The 24,298-nt window shown below is 41.7% G+C and overlaps 3 protein-coding genes across 6 annotated transcripts in view; all 3 read left to right on the top strand.

Moving 5' to 3' along the window:
* The first annotated feature begins 5,234 nt into the window (after window positions 1-5,234).
* Window positions 5,235-7,679, top strand: LOC131109043 (elongin-C). Of its 2 annotated transcripts, none has more exons than XM_078790442.1 (4): window positions 5,235-5,347; window positions 6,197-6,221; window positions 6,302-6,445; window positions 7,237-7,679. In XM_078790442.1, the coding sequence occupies exons 2-4, from the start codon at window positions 6,218-6,220 to the stop codon at window positions 7,425-7,427; spliced, it is 339 nt and encodes a 112-aa protein (XP_078646568.1). In that variant the 5' UTR covers window positions 5,235-5,347; window positions 6,197-6,217; the 3' UTR covers window positions 7,428-7,679. The 2 variants fall into 2 exon arrangements, with proteins under 2 accessions (XP_078646568.1, XP_057916561.1); XM_058060578.2 differs by lacking the exon at window positions 5,235-5,347 and adding an exon at window positions 5,597-5,726.
* A 652-nt stretch (window positions 7,680-8,331) lies between these two features.
* ube2wb (ubiquitin conjugating enzyme E2 Wb) lies at window positions 8,332-13,557 on the top strand. 3 transcript variants are annotated; one of them, XM_058060577.2, is made up of 6 exons: window positions 8,332-8,395; window positions 9,138-9,229; window positions 11,269-11,371; window positions 11,629-11,784; window positions 12,488-12,563; window positions 12,644-13,557. In XM_058060577.2, exons 1-6 carry the CDS (start codon window positions 8,381-8,383, stop codon window positions 12,655-12,657), a joined length of 456 nt encoding a protein of 151 aa, XP_057916560.1. In that variant the 5' UTR covers window positions 8,332-8,380; the 3' UTR covers window positions 12,658-13,557. The 3 variants fall into 3 exon arrangements, with proteins under 3 accessions (XP_057916560.1, XP_078646702.1, XP_078646701.1); XM_078790576.1 differs by lacking the exon at window positions 8,332-8,395 and adding an exon at window positions 8,412-8,521; XM_078790575.1 differs by lacking the exon at window positions 8,332-8,395 and adding an exon at window positions 8,718-8,878.
* A 1,302-nt stretch (window positions 13,558-14,859) lies between these two features.
* Window positions 14,860-24,298, top strand: part of stau2 (staufen double-stranded RNA binding protein 2) — a 59,388-nt gene continuing 49,949 nt past the window's right edge. Inside the window, exons 1-5 of the mRNA XM_058059775.2 lie at window positions 14,860-14,961; window positions 17,059-17,266; window positions 17,936-18,066; window positions 18,329-18,488; window positions 18,740-18,875. Coding sequence (XP_057915758.2) covers window positions 17,068-17,266; window positions 17,936-18,066; window positions 18,329-18,488; window positions 18,740-18,875 — 626 coding nt within the window. The 5' untranslated portion in view covers window positions 14,860-14,961; window positions 17,059-17,067. The remainder of the gene's footprint in view (window positions 14,962-17,058; window positions 17,267-17,935; window positions 18,067-18,328; window positions 18,489-18,739; window positions 18,876-24,298) is intronic.

Below are 24,298 nucleotides of genomic sequence, written 5' to 3'. Positions count from 1 at the left end.
TTTCTCCTGGCTGTGACATTAACATAACATAACCTAACTTCCCCTGAGCTCACTTGTAAACTAATATTGACTTTAAGAGGAAGTATTTATGAAGAAAAAAATACTCAACAGCCACCTGAAACGCCAGCGGTGCAATATTTGAAATGTGGCGACACCTCCGTGGCGACACCCTGGCTGCTCAGAGCCTGTGCCTGAAAACAGTGCACCTTGCTGGGCCACAGAAGGTAGCTCCCTCCCCTATATACTCTGGTTCTCCTGACAGTAGTGACGTCATGATGTCATGACGTCCAAAAAAGTAGATAAAAAAAAGTAATCGGTACCATATCGGTCTTGAGAGGTTATCAGCATCTCTTTCTAAAAATAAAAAAAAAGATAAATCGTGCATTTCTTATTAATATTTGTATTTTTCATTTTAAAGTTTATTTCCCCACAGGGGTTGCTCGTTGCGTGGACTCAACAGCACCGCTACTGGCTGCAGCTGGTAGTGCACTCGGTTGAATCAATTCCACAGCATTCATGGACTAATTGATTATTATTCAAGGGGATTAAAAAGGGCTTTAATCTTGCGTGGTGTCGCTAAAACACCCCTGCAAAGTCCGAATTGAACTGATGTACATTTAGCAATGATGCTGTTGGAATAAAATGACTAAAATATTCAAAACAGGGTCAGCCAGTCAGTCAGTTAGCTTGCTTCTTATAAAACAGCATCAATTATCTTTATTTATTTTTTCTTTGAGACACACTCCTCCTTTTTTTTTGGTCTTTGTGACTTTTGGAGGGTTTAATTGTTTTTTTTTTTGGAGACGTTTATATTGAGAGAATTGTATAGTATTTCTAAAGATTTTTACAGAGTACAATACAGAATCTGGTATGAGTATGGGTATTTTTCTAACAATTTGCACACCTGTATTTTAACAGTGGCTAGAAGTTGTAATTGGTAACGTAATGCACATATTCTAATGTTTGGAAGAAAAGATTCTATTTGGTTGTACCGTATGATGTGAAACGATGCAGATAGATGTTACCTGTTTGAGTATTTTTGCAAAATGATGGACTTTTAATATCACAAGGCTCATTTGACCCCATCGATTTGTTTTTTTTTTTTGGAGACGAGTTTATGTGTATAACAATTAAAAAGAAAGTTATGCCTTGTTAAATGGGATTTGTTTTTGTGTGTGGATTTGGTCATGCTTGCAAAGTTAATGTTCTGTGCCTCCGAATACTTAAATAACTTTTTCAAAAAGGTCATGATAATGATATATCAATATGATATACTTTCCTTTTATATATATGTATGTAAACTACTGCTATACACTCTTTGCATTGCATGAATGTAATTTATTTTAGCTTTTAATTTATTTTCAAAACACTTTTTATTTGTAATTTTTTAATTTAATAAATCCCGTCAATTATATTCAATTAAATATTTTTTGATAATGATTTGATAATGCTGTAAATGTTAAAACTAATTTATTTTAAACAATTAAAATTTTTAAATTAGAAAGAAACATGGTGTCAATTAAATTTAGAGAAAAATTCCAAATAAATTCAAATTTACCAATTAATATTTTTTAAAAATAATTATTTAATCATTCTATCTTGCAAGGTCTTTTTCACAAAATTAAGCCACAATGTTAATTTTTTTTCTATATTGCAAAATAAGCTTTAGTTTTGAATTTTATTTCCTTTTAATTTCTAAAAGTTTTGTTTTTTAATAAAAACAATAAGAAAGAATCCCAGAATTCTGTCAAATAAATTCAAAACTCTACTGGTACCAATTATTCATTCATCCATCCATCTTCTACACCGCTTATCCTCACAAGGGTCACAGGTATGCTGGAGCCTATCCCAGCACACTTGAGGCGGGGTGCCTCAAGTATAGACAAACAACCATTCACACTCAAATTCATACCTATGGACAATTTGGAGTGGCTAATTTGTTTTTGGAATGTGGGAGGAGAACATTCAAACTCCACACAGAGATGCCCAAGCGGAGAATCGATATTATTTTTGCAGTTGTGTTTCATGCTGCTATGACGGGCGTTTGTGTGTGGACTCCTCAGTAAGCAAAGGTGTAAGATGTGGAGGAGGAGGTCCTGTGAATACTTTTGTGGCTGCAAGAACCAAGTGTCAATTGATTGCCTCTCTTGTTAAATGTTTTCAATTCCATTCCAGAGTGGACTTGTGGCTCTCTCCTGTAGTTGCTAATCTGCGTGTACACGACCAAGACAGTATGACCTCGCGGTGACTTTCTCATAACGAGGTCTCCGGGGGTTGGAGGCGTCAGATCAGGCAGGTGTCTCATTTTTAGCGCAATATTTGGGTCTTTCCTTGCAGCACTGCCTTGTAAAACATGGCGGTGACGCCTTATTTGTCAGTAACAGTATTAAATGTCCCTGTTGCTATTCTCATATGGTGCGGCGTGCCCGCCGAGTTTTGGGCGCACTCTCCGAGACGAATATAAACTGAAACCCTGTCTGTCTTCAGTGTCATCAAAGAGGCCGTTTAGCACGTTGGGATGACGGCCCCGGTCATGGGGGGCAGGCTACCAGCAGGACAGTAGGAACCCCCATATATTCACTACATAGTATAAATCGTGTACCATGATTCCTCACATTGTGGCCTCCACTCCTACAAACGCCGTAAAAAAGACAAATATACTGTAAATGTGTGTGTGTGTTAAATCATTGATATTATAGAAGAAATACTCAAGTTAGTAGATGCCTGGTACTCTCTGCAGTTAAGCCACACTTTTAGTATGAAATGGAAGCTAAGATGCAACTTGTGCTAAAGCTGGAATTTGTCTGGTAAGCAGTGCTCGTTTTGCCCCATGCCCCCCGCTCCCCTGCCCCCATCACACATGCAAAGACATCAGTATGAACCAGATCCGCTTTCCATGCCCGGCATAGCTAGCTTAGCTTAGCATGGCCTCATCTGTTATAGTTGCATAAGCATGTTTCATGTTGTTTTTAAATAAAAATACTGGACTGAGGCTGTGATGGGGAGGTTTTTTTCCAGTAGAGAAAAAGGTCGTCGTTAACGAGCGGTGCGGTGCAGTGGCCTACGGCTATCGTTGCTAAGTGGTTGTCACATCTGCTTGTGTCTTTTTTTTTTTTTTTTTGCCATTTGATGCCCGCTGACGTGTGGAGTAAAGACGTCCAACTGGCTTTTTTTTATGCCTTTCTTCATGAGGAGTGGTTAGCATAGTTTAGCATGATCAACATTTCAGGAGCAGGTCGGAGCGACTGAGGCTGCAGGGGCCGTGGCTTTCTGATGCATGGTGACAGGCCTTTGCTTCTTTTCACTGAAGAAATGCCCGGAGACATGTCTCCCCCATCGTCCCCCAACCTCCCCCTTGCAGATCACCACTTCAGTTCTGACCTGGTTTATTTATCCGAGCCTCTGTGGCCTTCATATTTTTTATTTATCCTGTGTGTTGACATGTGTCCCACTCAATAAAGGTGGTTTTGCCACAGTGGAGCACCCCATATGAACTCAAAGCTTGACTTCTACATTGTCTAAACTTTCATTTATTTTGCATTGTACATTGTAAAGTTCTATGATAGTATATTTTTACTACGGTATGATTTTACAGTATATCATAGGACAGAAAAACATCACTGATTGACTGTGTTGCATGTTGGTGAGCATCTGGAAAAAGGTGCATCAAAGGAGCCGACTGGTCCACCCTGCATCATGGCGGTGGTACTTCCTGTTCTTTCATCACCCTCCATGAACTATAGGTGCTAAATCATAGTGATGTGTGTGTTCTAAGGATGTCGGATAAGGAGGTCAAGTGGTGGTTATTATATAAATGTCAGGCAAGGCAGACATTGTAAGAATGTTAATGATGTCAAAGGGAGGGAGGATACTACTTGGCATGACAAGAGATGTTGCATGTATTGTGTGTGTGTGTGTGTGTCTTGTTGTACAGCGCCTCTAAAATAGATCACAGAGCAGCTGCAGCGGGGCGGGGTCATATCAGGGAGACATGAAAGCGTCCGCCGCCACCCGCCTGCTCGGATCAGAAGCACTAATGGTGTAATGGGGGGGACTGGAAGGTCACTGATTGTTTTCACTGCGTGTACGTGTGTGCGTCACGGTCAGCGCAACTTTCTGGAACAGTCTGTAAAAGGCCGGCCTTACTGTACAGTCACATAGCAGGTCAGCGCTCTTTATTTTGGAGCGACTTTGTTTCACAAGAAGACGACTCCGTCGACTATCTTGAGTGTCAGGAGCGTCGCGTTTCACCACTCATCACTTTTTCACCAGGCCACGTCGACGTCTTCAACCTGAGTGTGCTCGAAACCACTTCTCAGATTAGATTAGATAAAACTTTATTGATAGCCGTTGATCAGATAGCATCATAAAGTACACCTACACAAATAGCACCACAGCTGGTCCGATTTAGTAATTACTAACTCACACATTCTATGGTTAATTGTAGATTTATGGGCCTGCAAAATGTCACAGTCAAAGAGCACCTGCTGCACACCATCATGGCCTCAGCAGCCCAGAGAAGACTATTCTGCAACACAGGCGCCCTCTACAGGACAAGATGTGCAGTGCAATAGAACGTACTATACTGTGTCATAAACACGAATCATGAAGTTTAATTTTTTTCTTCGTAACCAAGGTTTTATTCAGACGCAGACTTTATGTAAATGATTGTAAGCAAAATGCGTGTTTTGAAAGCCACTATATTAAAATACAGTGCAAAAAAATCATCAGTACATATACATTTGATGGTTCAAAATTGACATATACACTTCCGGGAAAATAAAAGAATCTATTGGTTGTGTCTCACAGCCAGCCAATCAGGTATTATCAGGTACAGTCACGTGACACGAGCTGGACCTACGTGAGGGATTCGGAAACTATTTGGACGGATTTTTTAAAACATTGAATTTCCATAAAAACACACGCATTTTTACATTATCGAAATATACAGTAATTTAATGTGCATACGATATGTAATTCGTGCTGTATGATATATATAACAGGTTATATAAGAAAGTGCTTCGCCTCACACGGGATCGAATAGCAGTGGATATATTGGGAAATATTCAGATTTTAATTATTAAAAAATATGAAAGTGATTGATTTCTGCTTCGATATGAATCTAGTTCAGATGGAAAGCAAAACAAAGACAGTCTCCCTGTTTATTTGATGTGTTTGTTTACAATGGACAGGTGATTGAATGAATATACTATAAATACATTTGACGATTCCCATCACACCCAATCAAAGAGAACGTGTATTGTTGACGTCAAAGCGTCAAAATACCATGGCTGGGTTCACCCGGGCAACCACACAGGCAATGAGATAAACCAACATTGCACTTGAGGTAAGCCTATGCTGCGAGATCACTGTATTGAGTGCATGCAATCGCTAAAAATAAAAATATCACCAGTGCTGCACTGTTGTTGTTGTTGTTGTTGTTGTTTTTGGTTCCTACATCTTGACAGCGGAAGAATTGAACATGATTCCAAATTCGGGATATACGAGCACACATTGCACTACGGTTATGTCATTTATTATAATAACAGAATGGTAATTTAATTATTTGAATTTCTCGTTTAAATCATAAGTTGGAACATAGTTTGCTGGGAATGGAACACTACGGAACATTTTACCGGTCGTACACACGGTAACTTCCGGTTGTCAACATCCCGGCTGTTAACGTTAGCTATAGCGCTGTAGCCCCTCCAGTCCGCAGACCAGTGGTAAGAAACAGTCCAATGTTTTTATTTTGTATTTTTTATTATTACATTTAGTGTCTGTTCTGGATAATTTGACGTTTGAGCTTTGAACGCAACTTTTTAAGGGTATACAATCAACGCGGCGTTAGCTTGCGGTGCTAGCCTGTTAGCACTCTTAGCAATGGAGCATGAGCCAGCTAACACGAACTGCGGCGAGGTTTTGTGTCTTTTTTTAATAGAATTATCCACGCATGGGTTCATTGACAATATTAATTTACACTACAAACGAAATACGCGTCGTTTTGTTAGCCTGCTTGTGTCTGGTTGCGTTAGCGGGCACTATTGTTAGTTGTAAATGCATTTAAAGGGCTCATTTAACTGAATGAGCATCTCAATACACACCACTCCTTTTCGCTGCTGCATTAACAACATTGCCTGCAACTTAAGAATGCCCTCTTTTAACTCTCATGCTGTCATCTGATCATTCTCATTAGGAACAGAACAACTGTATCAGAATGGGTAAGTAGTGAAGTGTTATATTGAGTACACAGTGCCCATATCCACTTTGGCACTTCTCACTTTTTGTTGGTATCTCGCAGATGGTGAAGAAAGGACCTATGGCGGCTGTGAGGGACCAGAAGCCATGTATGTGAAGTTGATTTCTTCAGATGGCCACGAGTTCATTGTGAAAAGAGAACACGCTCTGACGTCCGGGACTATCAAGGCCATGCTGAGTGGTCCAGGTGAGTGGTTCAGATCATCCCTCAATCCATTTTTTATTATGCTTGTCCTCATGTGGGTCACAGGTGACCTGAAGCCATCCTAACTTACTTTACGCTGGTCGCCAGAGACATACAACTCATCAAAATTAACGTCTATGGGCAATTAAGTCTCCAGAAAGCCTAACATGCATGTTGCACAAATAAACCATGCACCCGTGGTTACAAACGTTTTATGTTGCTAGACTGTGGCATAAGTTGAATTGTAGTGGTGGAACTTCTACCTAAAACACAAACATCACTCACACTGTACACATTAAATACATCAAAATACAGCAATAAAGGATTAAATGGAACAGTAGTAAAAGAGAAAAATGTTAGCATTGAATTATATTATTCATGAATGACTGTCATGACAGTTGAGCAATTGGAACCAATAGAGCTGCCAATATTGGTGGGCGTGTCTCTTCCAAGAGTGTTTCATGATCCTTTTCACTTTCCTTTTCTTTGGCGCACTGCCATTTGAACAGGCAATGAGGTCCACAAGTTAATTAGCAGTGTAGGCGGCTTTGGGAACACATATTGTATTATGATATAACTTCATTAAAAGGGCATTTTTGCATAATAGTGGACCCATAAGACACCACGCAGTGTTTACAGAAAAGCCATGTTGTGGTTGCTAAAGTAGCTGTAATTGGAGAATGGAATCATGTTGCCTTTCAGGACCTTTCAGCAACCTGAGAGTGAATAATTTTGTGTTATAGGCTGATATGTAGAATTATCACCCGTAACACCCTTCCCTTCTTCCCGCCCAGGTCAGTTTGCTGAGAACGAAACTAACGAAGTCAACTTCAGGGAGATCCCCTCTCATGTCCTTTCCAAGGTCTGCATGTACTTCACCTACAAGGTCCGCTACACCAACAGCTCCACAGAAATCCCAGAATTCCCCATTGCTCCGGAGATTGCACTGGAACTGCTCATGGCGGCTAACTTCCTGGATTGCTAAAGTTGCTGAGTTAAATGCAGTAGCCGATAACACTTTTAGATGGTTTTGACTATTTAACTTGTTTTGCCATAAAAAAAGAAACCATGTTGTTTTTGCATCAGGATATCAGTCATTGTTTTGAGTATTAAAGGATTTTGTTTTAATATAATGTATGACTAACGGCAGGCTGCATTGCTTCCCCGGAATGTGACAAAAGTGTCTCTTCTACCGCGTTTCTTCCCTGCCCCCAGTCTTATTAAAGACATGTTTGGATGGAGTGTACATTATTTGTCAAGTCTTCATACTCCAAATGTAGCAATTCAGGAATTCTTGAAGCACCAAATGAGAAAAGTTTATTAAACAACTGATCAGATTCAATGTGAAAGGTTGAAAGGTTCCAGTCATCTTCTCAGAGTAAGTCAATTGAAATTACAGCTGTGAATATATAATAGCATATATAAAAGCTGCACATACTTGGATTGGAACAATCACACTTCCTTCCTGATGTGGCAAAAAAGGTAATTGCTGTGCTGAGCTCACTGGGACTTTAATTGTTTTTAGTACATTTGTTTATATTTGCTTCCTTAATTTAATGGCTTGAAGTGCAACATTTCTCACAGGATTGCAGCTCTTCCACATAGGAACATAATTGGTATTGTATTTTTCAAAGAAATAAATTAAACAGAGACATTATAAATAAAGTGTCTTACCTGTTCAAGTTTCAAATTAGAAGAAAATGAAAAGGAGGCAATATTAAGGAATTTATTTTTTATAAATATTTCTGAATTATTTCACATTTTCAAAATAGCACAGGCTCAAAATATTTTTGGAGGTTTGAAATATTTCACGAGAATATTTTGTTGGCCACAGTTGACTGAATTGTGTGGAAACAATGTATTAAAGTCACGTGACTCGGTGACGTCACCGGCGCTTGTACTGTGCGCTGGTGCGTGGGGGCGGGAGGGGCTTCCATCATGGCGTCGATGCAGGTAAGAGCACAAATGACATCCGTCGCAAGTATATCACCTACCTGCTTTAGTCCACACGCTTTCGGTCCTCTTATTCACACGCGGCGTCATGGACACTTCACGGCTTTCGTTCGAAGTCGCCGTGATGTGAGTGTAAACACGGCGACATGTCGACGTAAACAGTAGACTATGGCTTTTGCTAGCATTAGTACCAACGTTAGCATGTCATCATCATCTTCATCATCAACACCACATACGGCTAGCGGACAAACCAGTTAGCCGGGGCTCAAACATTCATTACGGACGATGTTGTCTTCCTGCTAACACTCCAATACCGCAGCAAATATGGTGTAACACGTTTAATTTGAGTGCTTATTCCGGTTGCTGCTCGCTTGAGTTAGCTTGTGAGGCGGTTGACCTGTTCCAGTATCCTCTTGAGCTGAACAGGTGCATCGCTTCCACACGGAAAGAGTTGACCCATTAAAGGACACACTGGCAATGCTCGTATGTGGTGAATTATCAATTAAAGCACGTGTTTTAATTAGTAAAACAAACGTAATTAATCGCTAAAATGAGGAAAATCTTTGGGGATGATGTTTAGCTAGCTACCATTTCCTTACTCATCAAACTTGAACTCTCATTCCGGAACAGAATGTGTCAAGCTAAATGGGAATGAAATGTCTTATTCAAATGATGAATGATGTGACTTTTTTGTCGATTTGCTCTTTTTCACTTCTAATATTTCAATGTTTGCATTGTACAGAAAAGGCTACAAAAGGAATTATTAGCCCTGCAAAATGATCCACCCCCAGGAATGACGCTTAATGAGAAAAGTGTACAGAACACCATAACGCAGTAAGTACCCTTGTCATTTACATGTGCTCAAATCTATTCAAGATTTTGGGGGAAAATGTCAATCACGATTGGCAAGTTTAAAAAAATGTTTAAACAAGTTCTGTCCCGTCCTGTAGTAACACCTAATTCACTCACACACCACTGAACACAAAGGACATAAAAGTTCAGTTAGGATTTCGCAGGACCTCATCCTTGAACATGTTCAAGGATATCGTCTTTATTCTTATTGATGGTTGCGGTGGTCAAGCGGCTTAGTGTTCCTTTCCGAGCATTTTTGCATTGTCAACTTGTAAAAAGGTGGCTTTCCTTTTCTTTGGCGCACTGTCATTGGGAGCATCGACCTTGCACTTTGGAGACAGGATGAAGGGCGGGAGGTTGGCAAGGGAGAGCGGGGATTTTGTGGTTTGTCCTCGGTGTATTCTTCCGCCACAACTGCGGAGTGGAACTATATTTCTCGAGCATGTCTTGTAATTACGAACCAAACAGCTGAGGTTGAAATAACCACAAAACAAGCAAGAGTCTATTAATCTGAAGATTGTTGGCAGTAAAATAACCAATAAAATGTTCGAGCTGCAACCTTGATCTATCTAAATATTGAACACTTTGTTGTCATTAGCTGTGCGTCATTAACTTAACAGTTAAATGCTCAAGAGTTTCGTGACACAAATTTGTGTTTCCTTACTGAGTCATGTTAAAGCTTTGGAGAGCTTTATTCCGTGACGACATCACACTCGGGCTGAAATGTTTTGTGTTTTGCAGATGAAGTATTCCAACCAGTTCTGCTGCCTTCCCTGTTTAACATGCATCCCAGGTTTGACATGGCAGGCATGGGCGTGCCTCCCAACCTTAATTTAAAAAAAAACAACAAAAAAAAAACACTTTTGAGATGGGGTGGACCTTGTTAGGCAGGAACTTCCCTTTTTGGAGTAGCAAAAGTGTTCTTTTTGTGGCCAGAAGGTCAAGATAATTCTTCATTGAAACAAACACGGCAAAATGCATGCATTGCGGTTTTGTGTGTGACTGAGATAAGGTTCTTGTTTGTTTGGAGAACACCGCCATGGTCTTGTGGTTTACAATATGATAAAGCAGATGGCTTGGCTTTAAAAAGGGCGATACAGTTCAAACAAGGCAACTCCTACTTGGAGTATATGCTCGCTTTGTCCCCCTCCTTTTTTTATATGCTTCACTGGACTGGCACACGTATTTCAAACGTTTTACCTCTCCGTGCATCATTGAAGCATTTCTAAAGGTCATCTATTAAAGTATCCAGGTTTGCCGCCATAAACTCTTGCAGACAATGTTCAAAGTAACACTATGACATTCCTAACTGGCACACAAGTGTTTCAAAGATTCTAAACAGACTCAAATAAGACACTACACTTACAGCAGTACTTTGGTTTTGCCCGCATGGACATGTCTGTCTTGTTCGGAAATTGACCTTTGTTAATTGACTCTGTTTGTCCCTTGTGGACATTGCTTAAAGCTTCAAGCATTGTTGAATGGGCCATCAAGCTAAGTTAGAGCTAGGTAGGTTCGTTCCTCATCAACTACTCTAATGTTGTGTCCCTGATTGTAAAGTGCTCGCGGACTCTTTGCCTGCTTCCACTGCATTAAGGATTGGGTGTTGCGGAAGCATAATACAGATGCTGGCTAGCTACCGCGCTTCTGGCCTGGCTTCTAGCGTTTGCCTCCTGGAGCTCCTTACACACACTCTGAACATTAGGCCTGACCTGATCTGGCACATGGCCTGAATGCTTGTGCAGAAAGAGACCCAGCGGCTATAAACCCAAACAGCCACAAGTTCTCAGTGTCCTATCTGCTTCACTCTCCTGGAAGAAATTAGGTTATAGATTATCATGCTTCCATCAATGACCCCGTTTGCCGTCTCCTTAGTGCTTTGAATTGCGTTGCGAGCAGGCTGTTCTTATTCATGTACTTTATTCATCTTCCTTGCTATACCATGTTTCTGTGTTGTGTTTAAAATAAACAGACTGTATGTTACCTACTTTGTCTTTATTTAACGCTGAGGCTTTCTTCAGGTGGATTGTAGACATGGAGGGAGCCCCCGGCACACTGTACGAAGGAGAAAGATTTCAGCTGCTCTTCAAATTTAGTAGTCGATACCCTTTTGATTCACCTCAGGTAAGACACCATGCAATTGCTTTTTAATGTCAATAAAACTATTTGGAGTGTTGGTGTCGGGTAGCAGGCCTCTGGCATCACTCAGCATGCATTCTGGGAGGAATGAAAAGGCGTGTTTGAAAGGATTAGCACAATGATCTTACGTCACGCTTTAGCGTGGCCACCTAAACTTAGTGAATGGGCTGTTGGGACAGTAAATAGGATCAACGTGTGTCCTTTCTAAACGACTCCCGTGTCATTCCGTGTCACTGTTGCAGGTAATGTTCACGGGGGAGAATATACCTGTCCACCCTCACGTGTATAGCAACGGTCACATCTGTCTGTCCATCCTGACGGAAGACTGGTCACCAGCCCTCTCAGTGCAATCTGTTTGTCTTAGCATTATTAGCATGTTGTCCAGCTGCAAAGAAAAGGTAAGGAACCTCTACAAAGACAGGAAGAGGTGTATTTAGGGATGGGCATGATACCAAAAAAGAGACAAACCCTCCTTTTCAAGACCCTTTTAAAAAAAAAAAAAAAAGAGAAGTTATTTGCCACCACTAATTTGCCCGAATATAACAACACATCTTTTTTTTTTTTTTACACGTTTTTTAATTTTGGTCAATACAATATATTGTCAACAACAAAAATATTTCCTACAATTCGTACTTACATTGATACTATACTACTATAATAGTAGTACTATAATACTATAATACTGTTCTAAATATGCTATTTCAACAATCAAGAGATTTTCCTGCCCCATCTTTCCTCTTCCTGTTTATGTTCTCTTTAGATTTGATAAATGAACAGCACCCCCTGCTGGTAGTCTCCACACAGTACTATCCCATCTGGTCTCCAAGGGTGTGCTTTTGGGTGTTTTTATTGGCCCACAGCACATCTTGGAAGTAAAATCTACAAGGGGTTGATGTATGCGGCCCTTGGTGGGAAAAGTTAGGACACCCCTGTTTTAGACGTACCATACCCTTGTAGATCCAAATGAGACTGGTCAAACTCCACTCTATTGAAAAGTGATTAATGCCCCAATTTGTGATGCCCATCCCTGGATGCAGTTAATTAGTTTGATTAATTGCACGCTGTGCGCGGTGTGAACTCAAGCACATGCTTCTCCTGCAGAGACGACCACCCGACAACTCCTTTTATGTAAGAACGTGTAACAAAAATCCAAAGAAGACAAAATGGTGGTATCACGGTGAGTATATTCCCACAGGGGCCATCACCTTGAAAGGCTTGGAATGACAAATCACCCACACCGTGTTCTTCCTTTCCCAGATGACACTTGCTAATGTACCAAGTTTCTAACGAGTCCCAGAAGAAAGAAGTCCTACTGACCTATGTGAAGCACTTTTTAATCATTCAGTCTCTGAACTCTGACCTTTGACTGGAACAATGGACACCACGCGCCGGAGCCCCCCCCACCCCCCTTCCCCTTGCCGGGCAGTTTGATGCATGTTTTAGTTGGAAGAGCGGAAACACACAAGCGGAAGGTTTAGATGCACCCAAGATGGATCCTTTTTTGGTGGATAGCAATGCAGTACATACCGAGGACTTTTAGTGTATTTCCTATTTTTATTGTGGTTATTTTTTTTTGTGTGCGCGCGTGAATGCAGTCAAAGGTCCTTGTGTTGTGCAATAATAACCAACCGACGGCCGCATGCTTGGGACTACAAAGGAATTCTTCAAAACTAACGGATTTCTGGAAAGGACCTGACCATCATGAATTGCTTCTTTTTTAATTATTATTATTATTATTATATGCACTGTGAGAGTATGTAGAGGCACTGTCATGACATCATTCCCAACACTGTAAGCAGACCCCCCACTCATTGGTTCTAGTTTGCAACACCACCCTTGTTTAGCTCTACTGGCGTAGTTTCCACATGTCCAGCCTTCAACATAAAAGCAAGGGCCTCGCTTCCATTTAAAGAATGTTGCTTTTTTTTCTTTTAAGTATGATGCTTTTGTACTGTTTGTGGGAGTAGGGCCCATTTTGATGACTCGCTATCTTTTTTGGGGGGGATATAATATATTATTTTTGTGTGTTGTATTTAAATCTTTTGGCAAAGGTGGAGAGCGACAGAAATGAGTCTTTATGTATAGGAGAAAGACAGCAAGGCTTTGTGATTCTGCCTGGTCAGAGTTATGGCTCAGGTACTTTTTCAATAAAGAGAATGCCTCTAAAAAAATCATTAAAAAAAGTTACCTATCAGATGTTTTAACTATTTTCACCAAAAGAGACTGTTATGTTGTAAAATAACATGTCTGGAGCTGGTGTGTGTGTATGTACACATATATAAATGTTTAATTCCGGAGTGCTTGAATGAATTGGGAATGATTTCTTTTGCTAATTAGGACGTGTACAGTCGTAAACAAAGCAAACTATAAAAATACTGAGTAGTTTCCAGTGGGATTGCATGCGTTTTTTAAACTTGTTTGCTGAAATGCGTCAAAAATTGCAATGCCTGCAATTCTTGGCACAACTAAAGCACTCCTAGGGGCTTTGTCGTTGAAACGGTTATCAATATTCCGAAAGACACCAATAAGATACTTGAATTTTACATCTTTGTTACTTTTTTCTTTCTGAAGATTTCACTTGTAAAGATGACCACATGACACCACTATGTCAGATACATCCATAGTACCCTATGTTTTTATTAGGAATGTTCTAGCCTGCTGTACAAGTCAGAAACATCATGGTACTGGAATGATTGTGTTTATTTAAAAAAAGCAGCCATAAGCAGAACTTGCAGGACAATAAGTTACCCAGATCATTTTATTTTAATTTATTTTTATTTTTTGTATGAACCCCCTAGTTTGCAGGCTGTTTTGAGTGAATAAAACCAATGAGGGTTTATTTATATTCGAAATAAAAAGAAATATGTTCTGGGATGTTCAAGCTCTCTGTATTAGGTGCCTGTGCATTTTCATAATCGATAATAAAATCAAAGATTCACTTGTTTAACTAGTGTGCACAGTTAATTGGTGATATGAATCGGTTTTGATTCATAAATTTGTTTGAGCCGGCGCTTCAGGGTCGCCCTTGAGACAGTTGCCATGGAAACTGACTGACTTCCGCATCCTTGAGGGACGTTTTGGGAAATCAGTGTACGTAAATATAAGCTACTTGGCCTATTCCGTACATACTTCAAAACGTTTTGTTTTTTTGAAATTGCCTGAGCTAAATGTCAGATTTGAGCTTGAAAAAACATAGCCTTTTAACCTTTCAGGTGATTAAAGTCAATATTTAATTCAAACAAAGTTTATCAGGAAATGTAAATAACTGAATCCAAGCTGCTGAAGAGGAAAACCTGGACTGATCCATTCCTGTCACCGGTGGGGGGTGTCTGATTCATTCAATACTCGCCTCAGTCTCTCACCGCCTCATGACAGCAATATGAAACGTTTAATGTCATTTATATACATTACCCCCCGTACATAAAGCATACTATTAATCACATTATACTTGCGATTTGACGTTTTTTGCACGTCTTTGACCCCCGCGTATAAGATGGTATGATTCAACTGCCGTCCAGTTCTCTTTAGTGTTTGCCAATGTTGGAGGTGTTACTGGGGTCTGGCCCGCGACAAAGGTAAACAAAATGGCTCAAAATATTTGTCAAGGCTTGTCAGAATAGTCTCTGGGTTGTTCGCTATGTTCGCTACGCCGTCGAGATGCACTTAACAGAGCCGAGACCCCGATCTTGTATAGATGGAGCTGTGGTGATGCTAGCAAGAAGGGCGCTCGGCCGACCTGCCATGATGAGCTTTAAAGCAACGCTCCGTGACATTATGGACATTATGTCCGCTAGTTGGGAACGTACGGCTTTTTAGACATGCCCTTCTCTTCACGGCCTCCTTGCACGACATGCCCGTTTGTTTTGGAGGGCTGCCACGCAAAGGAAACGCTGCTTTTCTTCATGGAAACGTTAGCTTCCGGCTAAAGTGGACCAGGCGCAGCAGTCATGCAGGCTGCAACCTAACACCCATTCCCATTTTTGAGGCAAGAAATGATGTGCGAGTCAATCGTGTGCACCATGAGTCGGAAGTGCAGCAAATGACAGAAATGTATTTGGTCCAGTCCAGTGTTTGCTAACTGCAGTGTACTAATGCATAGATCTACTAATGCATAGATCTATAGGACATAGAGATTGCAGCTGAAGTGCTGAAATGACTACTTGACTCATCATGATGTCTTATATTGGAGTATAATTGGAGTACTTGGGGAATTCAGGGGTGTCTCAAGTGTTCCCTGGGGTCTTTTTGTTCACCACATTCGAAAATGATAATTTAACAAAAAAAACCCTGCAAAAATCTACAGTAATTACACTACAATAAAGTCAAAATATTAAGGGGCAAAATAATCTAATGAGAAAAATATATGTCACTTCTGGAATAGCATCATTTTAGTAGCATAAAGCATTTTTTTTAAGTCATTTTTTGAAAAACAAACAGCAAATTTGTATTTTTTGTCAAATTAGGTTATGAGAATAAAGTCAAAATATGGGAATAAAGTCATAATTCCAAGATGAAAGTTGCAATAGCTGGAAAAAGACCTAATTTTAAGAGAATAACGATGTATTCTAATGAGTTTTTGCAAAATTAGGTGGGGAAAAAAAGTTAGAATCGGAGAATAAAGTCAAAATATTAATGGAATAACGTCATAATATGACAGGAATTTGACAAAGATTAAAAAGACTGACGTTGATGCTAATAGCAGCCATTTTAGCCTCCCTGACAAAGCGGAAATGCCGTTGTCTTGAAATGCATATCGAACTTCTTAGCATATCAACATGTGTTGCTTTATAAAGTATCAAAGTGACCCTTGCATGCTTTTATTTTTCACTATGTGACTCTCGGTGGAAAAAGTTTGGACACCCCTGCTGTAATGTCTATATTAAAATCAGATTTTATGTCACCAAAACATAAAAAAACACCCTAGCTAGCTAGCATCTGTTCCCAATAGTGTCTTTAGTTTAAATTTATAATTTAAACTGCATAAAAATGGTCTCCCGAATAAAGTAACTGGCGTTCACGACCGTCTGGTATCAACGTCCGTAGCGCGCGCACATACAAAAAGAGCAGCCTAACAGAAGCGACTGTTAGGAATGGAATATTTTTACCACTGCAGCATGTGTGCTTATCTACAACAGAATGACAATCACAAGACCTTTCACTCGGAGCAAAGGCACCCTGGTCTTTTTAAAACTCGCATACCCCCATTCTTCCGTTACCGTAATGAGCTGTATGGAACTGGAAAGCGCAGAGTAATCATTTGTACCGAACTTAGTACATAGCCCGCGGGTCCTACTGTTACATCATACAGAAGGATATTTACCTCACCTTTGTCTGGGGAAAAAAACGAGTGAAAGTGAACGTCCATTGTCGCAGGTCTGGATTCTCCCATTTTTCCGGGGGGAGCTTAGCTGCAGTAACATGAGCAAAGCTTCTTCAAATAAAGCTTCATTGTCTGCGTGCAAGCGGCCGCCGGGGCATCAAAATGTGCGCGACGCCAAGCGCCTCTCCCTTTTAACGTCTGTGCTGACATATAGTATGCGAGATTGTCCATGTGCAATCCCTGCGTGTTTACAGGTGCCCCAAATGCCACGGTGATGTGTCTTCTCCTTGGGACCGCCTCTGACGGCAAACGTCTATTCTCGAAATCTTCCATTATGCTTTTCTTGTTGCAGGAATAGAGCATGGCTCAAGTAAAAGTACAGACCTCAGCACCCCTGGCTGGTCCTGGCCTCTCTCCCGGAGTCCCTCTGGCGGCCATGGCCAGCCCAGGACCCCTGGGTCTGCAGCCCTCTGTCAACGGCACAGGCTCGTCCCCCACACCCGCCTGCCCCGCTCCTGCAGCTGGATTTGGGGACGCTCCTGTGCCTCTCACACCACCAGGTAGATGATTTCCCAGTGCTCTGTGGTACCTTTTACTAAACATCATGGCTGGTATTATAGTAGATAGCAGTATACTGCATGTATCTTTTTTCTATCTGTATATTTTCCCCTTATAATCGAATCTAATCTAATCCTGATTACCTTCCATTATGATTCCTGGTTGCATCCTGGTGTGTAGAAACATATCAAACAGCTAAATAAAACAAATGAAATGACACTGCTAAAAATAGCACATTTCTCATCATATAATCATAGTTGCACATTACTTACAGACACAGTCACCAAGGCAGAAGCGTATTAGAAAAGTATTCGCTCACAAAAAGCGTACAAAATGCTCTGAATCTTTCAATTTGTGTGCTTCACTGCATCACAAGCATAACTTAACAATTGTGGCCACTAGGTGTCGCCAAAAACCATCAACCATCACCCCACTTCAATCTAAAGGAAAACTCCTCTTTTTGAGGGGAATTTAGCCCAACATCCACAATCCTTATGTGAAACATAAACACACATCTTTCTCTTTTCTTTTCTCTTATCTGAAGATATCAAAACAGCTAAAAAAGAGGGGAATAATTAATGCATGTCAGGGAACACACCTATTCCACCTACAAGCACAATTTACTGGATATATATATTTTTGACATGTGTAAGGTTTTGTGTGCGTTTCAGGTTCACCCCAGGAGAACATGGCAAACCCTAAAGAGAAAACTCCAATGTGTTTGGTGAATGAGTTAGCCCGTTTCAACCGGATCCAGCCTCAGTACAAGCTCCTCAGTGAGAGAGGCCCTGCGCACGCTAAGGTGAATGAATTGATAATAAAGTGCATTATTGAGGTCAGAGTTTGAGTGACAGACACTTGCACAGAAACCACATCGAAATATTGATGGTGAAATATTGTATTTTTAAATAGTGTAATTGTAAATGCTGTCATCCACGATGGAGATATGCGGCATATTTAATTATCTTGTCTCGTAAATAGTATGTTTTACTGCAACAAAGTACCACATATGCGTCTTAAAGTCTTAATACTGCAGTTGCTGCCTTTGGGTGTCGCTGTTTCAGATCTTCACGGTGCAGCTGACTCTCGGCGAGCAGGTCTGGGAGGCAGAGGGCACCAGCATTAAAAAGGCCCAGCATTCCACAGCTGCCAAAGCCCTGGCCGAGAGCGTGCTTCCCAGGCCCATGCCCCGCTCGCCCAAAGTGGACGTCAACAGCAATCCAGGTAATTGCAAGTCCCCCTCTTCAACGCTGCCTTTTCACTTCCTGGTTGCTGTGCGGTGTGTATTTCTGACTCTACATCCCACGGTCACGACTGTGCCGAAATGTGCCGAAGTTAAGCTTTGCAATGTTCTTGGTTCATGTTCTGTTCTGCTAGTTAAAAATTGCTATTTGTCCCGCACCCCGCCCACCCTGTATTTGCACGTTTTCCCATTGATTGTTCAACACGGGTCCACTGTGTACGTCCTCACACAGGCAGCATAACACCCACAGTGGAGCTCAACGGTCTTGCCATGAAGAGAGGAGAGCCGGCCATCTACAGGCCTTTGGATCCCAAGCCTTTGCCCAACTACAGAGCTTGCTACAACTTCAGAGGCATATTTAACCAAAGGTGAGCACTTTTGGTGAAGGGGGGGTCAAATGATGGAGACAGTGGTGGTCCGGCCTACATATTGCCATTAGAATTATTATTGGGCCCTGAGATTTGTCAGTGATTATTCTTTTTCTCTACAGTGTCATATTTAATATAAAAAAAAATCCCCCAAACTTTAACATATCAAGAATGCTTAATTTTTTTTTTAATTCAAATATAAACATGACAAATATACTTTTTAATGTATTTATTTATATATAAATGATTTTTAAATGAATACATGAATTTTATATCCACACATGTATCCTGACACTTGTTTTAATAAATGGTAAAAGGTGTGAAATTGCACACTTAAATATTAAAAAAAAAAAAATATATATATATATATATATCTATATATATATATATATGTTTTTTAACTTCCAAATGTGTATATATTTTTTCTGCCTGAAAAAGAAGCAGAGCTTAAAATTCATAAATCAGATGTTCATGAAAGACATCCTCATGATATGAAAATAATATGCAAAAAAATTAAAACTGCAAAAATAACGTGTAAAACGGATCCAGAGTAAGCTTGATGCTGATTACAGTTGAATCCAAGTCATGTGAGTAACCGGGCTTCGCCAGCAGATGGCAGTGTTTCTTCATTTGTTTTATCACGGTGTGCTAAAACAACAGGCTGGCGGAGCACCCATTTTGTAACCCCTAATACAGAATATGAATATATGTATTTGATCATGATGTTGTATGATGTGCTTTTATGGAGCAAAGATGCAAGTTTGACGTTTGTGAAAGGAAAAGTTTATTTTAAAGAAAGTGTAGGAGGCTCTAAATAGAAGTATTGATGGAGTGGCAGTGTTGGCTGAACGGGTCTTGTCAGCAGACGGCCTGGCATCGGGCTCACATCCTCTCCCATTTGATGCACGCAAAATGTGTTTTCCACGATTTAGCCCGTTATTGTCCCTGGGACGGGTTCGGTTCGGTTTCCTCATGCCACATTTTAAGGGAGTCAGAGTGGTGCTGAGGAGAAGGCAATCATTACCTCAAGGTCATTTATGTTTCCACGAGGTCGCTTTCTTTGAGTGTGGCTGAGCCCCGGATTAATGAAAGCGGGACCTTGTGAAAATGAATTCTCTTCCCGCGATGTGGTAGAGTGACAGGCTATGTCCACAATCCGTCATGCTAATGACGCGGCGGTGAAACCAAGGTTCTCGTATGCCCATGTCCTTACCTTTTATGATGAATAAGAGTGATCTGGAATCATGTTGATGGAGAATCTTCCCATTAAAAGGCCAGTCTGGCTCGGATCCATCAGCGCTCTAATCACCGCCAAGACTCGTATTGATTCATTCAGAAAGTGCTTTGATGAGAAACTATGGCGATGATATGTAATGAGCATTCATCAGCGTCTTAATGAATCTTATTTATGGTGAAAGGGCCGGCGGATCATTTCACCGCATCCAAGTCCACTTTAAAATCAGCAATTGATCTTTTGTGGTGTCGTAACCACGCCATTGTTCATGCTCCTCGAGTCCCGCTCAGCCGAGTGTGGAAATCCCGCTCCAGTCATGAACATGAGTCATTTATGCTATCAAAAAGCAACATATTTTAGGCGTAAACTCTTGTTATCTTTGGAACGCCCAATTCCTACGAGTCCGCTTAAGTCAAAAGCGACCGCAGGGATTCCGTGTCATGTGACAAGGGGTCCTTGGCTTTGTCTTTAACCTCTTTCTTGAGTCTATCCATGTTCTTCCTACTTTTCCGCTACTCCCGCCTTTGCCCCGAGGGGTGTTCTGTCAGAATTTGGAGTTGGGACAGGACCCCCCGGCCCCCTCCCCACGCATAGGAGCAAGGCCGAACAGCCTTTTGGCCACCCACATTCTCCCACACCTAATTTGGTTATGTCAGGAACATTGTGTCAGCTTGAAGAATGAACGTCTGCTGGCTTCTCTGCCCGATGACATTAGCGCATGGGACCGTGTTCGAACATTGTTTTTCTTTGCCTTTGTTTCGCTCTGATGTGTCGTTTCCCAAATCTGACATATTAATGGAGCTGTTCACATGTCAGTCCTTTAGTTTATTTTCAACATGCACGATTATTTATACCGTCATCCACACATTCGTGTACTGCATGTTTTAAATGGGAGAATTGTGCGCCATCTGGTGGACAAATTAAACAAATCAGATCCTTTACTGCAAAATGAAATGTTAATATTAGAAATGCCATGATATTCCATAATCCCTCATCATTCATTCATTAATTCGTTCATTTTCTACCTCATCCTCACGAGGGTCGCGGGGGTTGCTGGAGCCTATCCCAGCTGTCTTCAGGCGAGAGGCGGGGTACACCCTGGACCGGTCGCCAGCCAACCACAGGGCACATATAGACAAATAACCATTCACAAAGTGACTATAGGGGTGTTATTCCATGTCTAGAGGGCTCTAATGTTCATGAATTCATTCATTTTCTACCGCTTAACCTGCGGGGGTTGCTGGAGCCTATCCCAGCTGTCTCCGGGCGAGAGGCGGGGTACACCCTGGACCGGTCGCCAGCCAACCACAGGGCACATATAGACAAATAACCATTCACAAAGTGACTATAGGGGTGTTATTCCATGTCTAGAGGGCTCTAATGTTCATTAATTCATTCATTTTCTACCGCTTGTCCTCACGAGGGTCGCGGGGGTTGCTGGAGCCTATCCCAGCTGGCTTCGGGCGAGAGGTGGGGTACACTCTGGGCCGGTCGCCAGCCAATCACAGGCACATATAGACAAATAACCATTCACAAAGTGACTATAGGGGTGTTATTCCATGTCTAGAGGGCTCTAATGTTCATGAATTCATTCATTGTCTACCGCTTGTCCTCACGAGGGTCGCGGGGGTTGCTGGAGCCTATCCCAGCTGTCTCCGGGCGAGAGGTGGGGTACACCCTGGGCCGGTCGCCAGCCAATCACAGGGCACATATAGACAAATAACCATTCACAAAATGACTATAGGGGTGTTATTCCATGTCTAGAGGGCTCTAATGTTCATTAATTCATTCATTTTCTACCGCTTATCCTGCGGGGGTTGCTGGAGCCTATCCCGGCTGTTTTCAGGCGAGAGGCGGGGTACACCCTGGACCGGTCGCCAGCCAACCACAGGGCACATATAGACAAATAACCATTCACAAAGTGACTATAGGGGTGTTATTCCATGTCTAGAGGGCTCTAATGTTCATGAATTCATTCATTTTCTACCGCTTAACCTGCGGGGGTTGCTGGAGCCTATCCCAGCTGTCTCCGGGCGAGAGGCGGGGTACACCCTGGACCGGTCGCCAGCCAATCACAGGGCACATATAGACAAATAACCATTCACAAAGTGACTATAGGGGTGTTATTCCATGTCTGGAGGTCTCTAATGTTAAAAACTGTATTTACAAAGTTGCAAGCAGAGTAACTCTGAAAATTTTGGATTTCTAAATAAGGAATTCCCTTTATGGGTCTGAAACCAACTGACCCCGATAAAGGAGTGCTGCATGTGATAAACAATACCTGTAGCACAACGCGCCAAAAAGCCAAAAAAAGCAGGACCCGTGTTAATATTGACATGCATGACAGCAGACCAACACGTTTAGTTGAGATTCCAAGTTATATAACTTGATATTTGTCATTATTATTGCTCGATAATCTTATTTTGTATGTGTTTTTCCATTGTGGAAAAGACTCTGAATGAAAGGCAAGCATGGCGCTGACTACTGATTGAGCTGCTCTTTGCAGTCATGTCCTTGTCCAATCAATGACAAGTGTTCCATACTGTACGTTCTTATGTAAGAAATACAAGGAACCTTGCAGTGAAAGCTACTTATCCTTGAAAAATGAATCTCTCCGTCTTACCCGCAGGGCTCAGACGAGCACCATCTACCAGACGCACCTTGGCTGGTCTGCCCTGACATCTGCACTGTCGGGGGGTGGGGGGGGGGGAGAAAAAGAAAAAAGCGCTAAATCTGCCTGTGAGCACTTTTCTCTAGTCAACACTTTCTACCATCTCCTTCTTCGTGGAAGATATCTGATATCCTCATAGCTCCTCCCATCACTCACCTTCTCCCTCTTTAAGTTGATCATGTTGGTTGTACACAACCCAGTGGCCATGTTGGGTCCTTGCAGCCCAGTCGGGACTCGACCTGCTCTTTTGTCCACTCATGCATTCCGCAGATGTTGTCTCTTCTCCATCCCATCATCAGCTGCCAAACCCCCGCAGGAGAGGCACCGCGTTTTATTGCTTCCATTTCTTCAAATCCACGTATGACCACGCGTCTACGTGCTCGAGTAAATCAGATGCGTGGCGTCACACGTGACATAAATAACCACAGGAGACGCGCGAGACCAAAGAAGAACACGTCGGCATTGTGCAAATGGGTGTAAACTCGTAAAGCAATATTTTATTTGAGAGCGCAGGCATCCAAAACAAACATTTGGAGAGCTTAGCAGGCTCGCTATCACTTCAGGCTCGTCTCTGCTTTCTTGTCCACGGAGTTGAGCGGAATAGAGTTTCATGTTCATGTTTGCGTAACTCCTGATATGCACCGCTCCACCTTTTGACTCGCTGCTTTTCAGTGTGAAAACCATCCGACGCCGTCCAAGCGCTGAGAGAGAGCTCGCCTCGGCCGAAGATCTTTTTGTCATGCTTGGTCTCGGCGTGTTTGACAGCGTGAGTCAAACACGAAGGCTGACCTCCTCGCCGCGTGGAGCCTGTCGACTTTTTCCCAGGACACTGAAGCGCTCTTATGCGCCGTTCTTGGGCTGGAAGCTTCTCGCAGTTCCAGCAAATGTTGAACTTTCACCTTTTAGTTGTGGAAAATTTGACATCATAGTGTGTGTGTGTGTGAGATGCAGTGAACAGGCACCGCCATAGACGTCCGCAAATAACCGCTCAGTCCAATACGCAGTTTTTATATTCCTATTATGTGTCTAAAGTGAGCATTTTCCAGCTTAAGAATGTGGAAATGAAGTAGTAACACAATTAAGGCATTCAGAAGATGATTTTAAAGATACACCAGACTCTTTGAAGGATCTCACAACAGGCACAGTAATCCTGAACACAGCTGTCACTGCCACCCCCCCCCCCCAAAGTAAGGATATTGCTGTCAGATATTGTGAACATCCAGCAGCAACTCACCCTTGTGGCACGGCTACTATCTTGATTGGAAATTATACTGAATCAAGTTAGTTTACCCTGATTTAGGTCACAGCTGCCCCCCCCCATGACATCACTTCCAAGGTCAAGCTCTTCACGCTTGTTTTTTTTTCGAATTTATCATTTGCTATCAAAAATTGAACAATGTAGGATAAACACAATTTAAAAACAATATATAGCACATTTAAGTAAAGTTGACCACTCATGTCAAGGACCCCTTTAATAAATACCGACTGACAAAATCAAAGCCACGAGCATTGTACTTT

The sequence above is a fragment of the Doryrhamphus excisus genome, linkage group LG5 (assembly GCF_037039965.1).
Source record: "Doryrhamphus excisus strain RoL-2023G ecotype Guam linkage group LG5, RoL_Dexc_Guam_v1.1, whole genome shotgun sequence".
Lineage (NCBI taxonomy): Eukaryota > Metazoa > Chordata > Actinopteri > Syngnathiformes > Syngnathidae > Doryrhamphus > Doryrhamphus excisus.
The sequence above is the reverse complement of the archived record's forward strand: the minus strand, read 5'-3'. Positions and strand labels throughout refer to the sequence as shown.

Bases quoted from the DNA above. Each gene is read 5' to 3' on its own strand.
- LOC131109043 (XM_078790442.1), top strand. The intron at 6,446-7,236 runs GTGAGTGGTTCA...CTTCCCGCCCAG, and splicing joins GGCCATGCTGAGTGGTCCAG to GTCAGTTTGCTGAGAACGAA.
- ube2wb (XM_058060577.2), top strand. The intron at 11,372-11,628 runs GTAAGACACCAT...TCACTGTTGCAG, and splicing joins ACCCTTTTGATTCACCTCAG to GTAATGTTCACGGGGGAGAA. The intron at 11,785-12,487 runs GTAAGGAACCTC...CTTCTCCTGCAG, and splicing joins TGTCCAGCTGCAAAGAAAAG to AGACGACCACCCGACAACTC.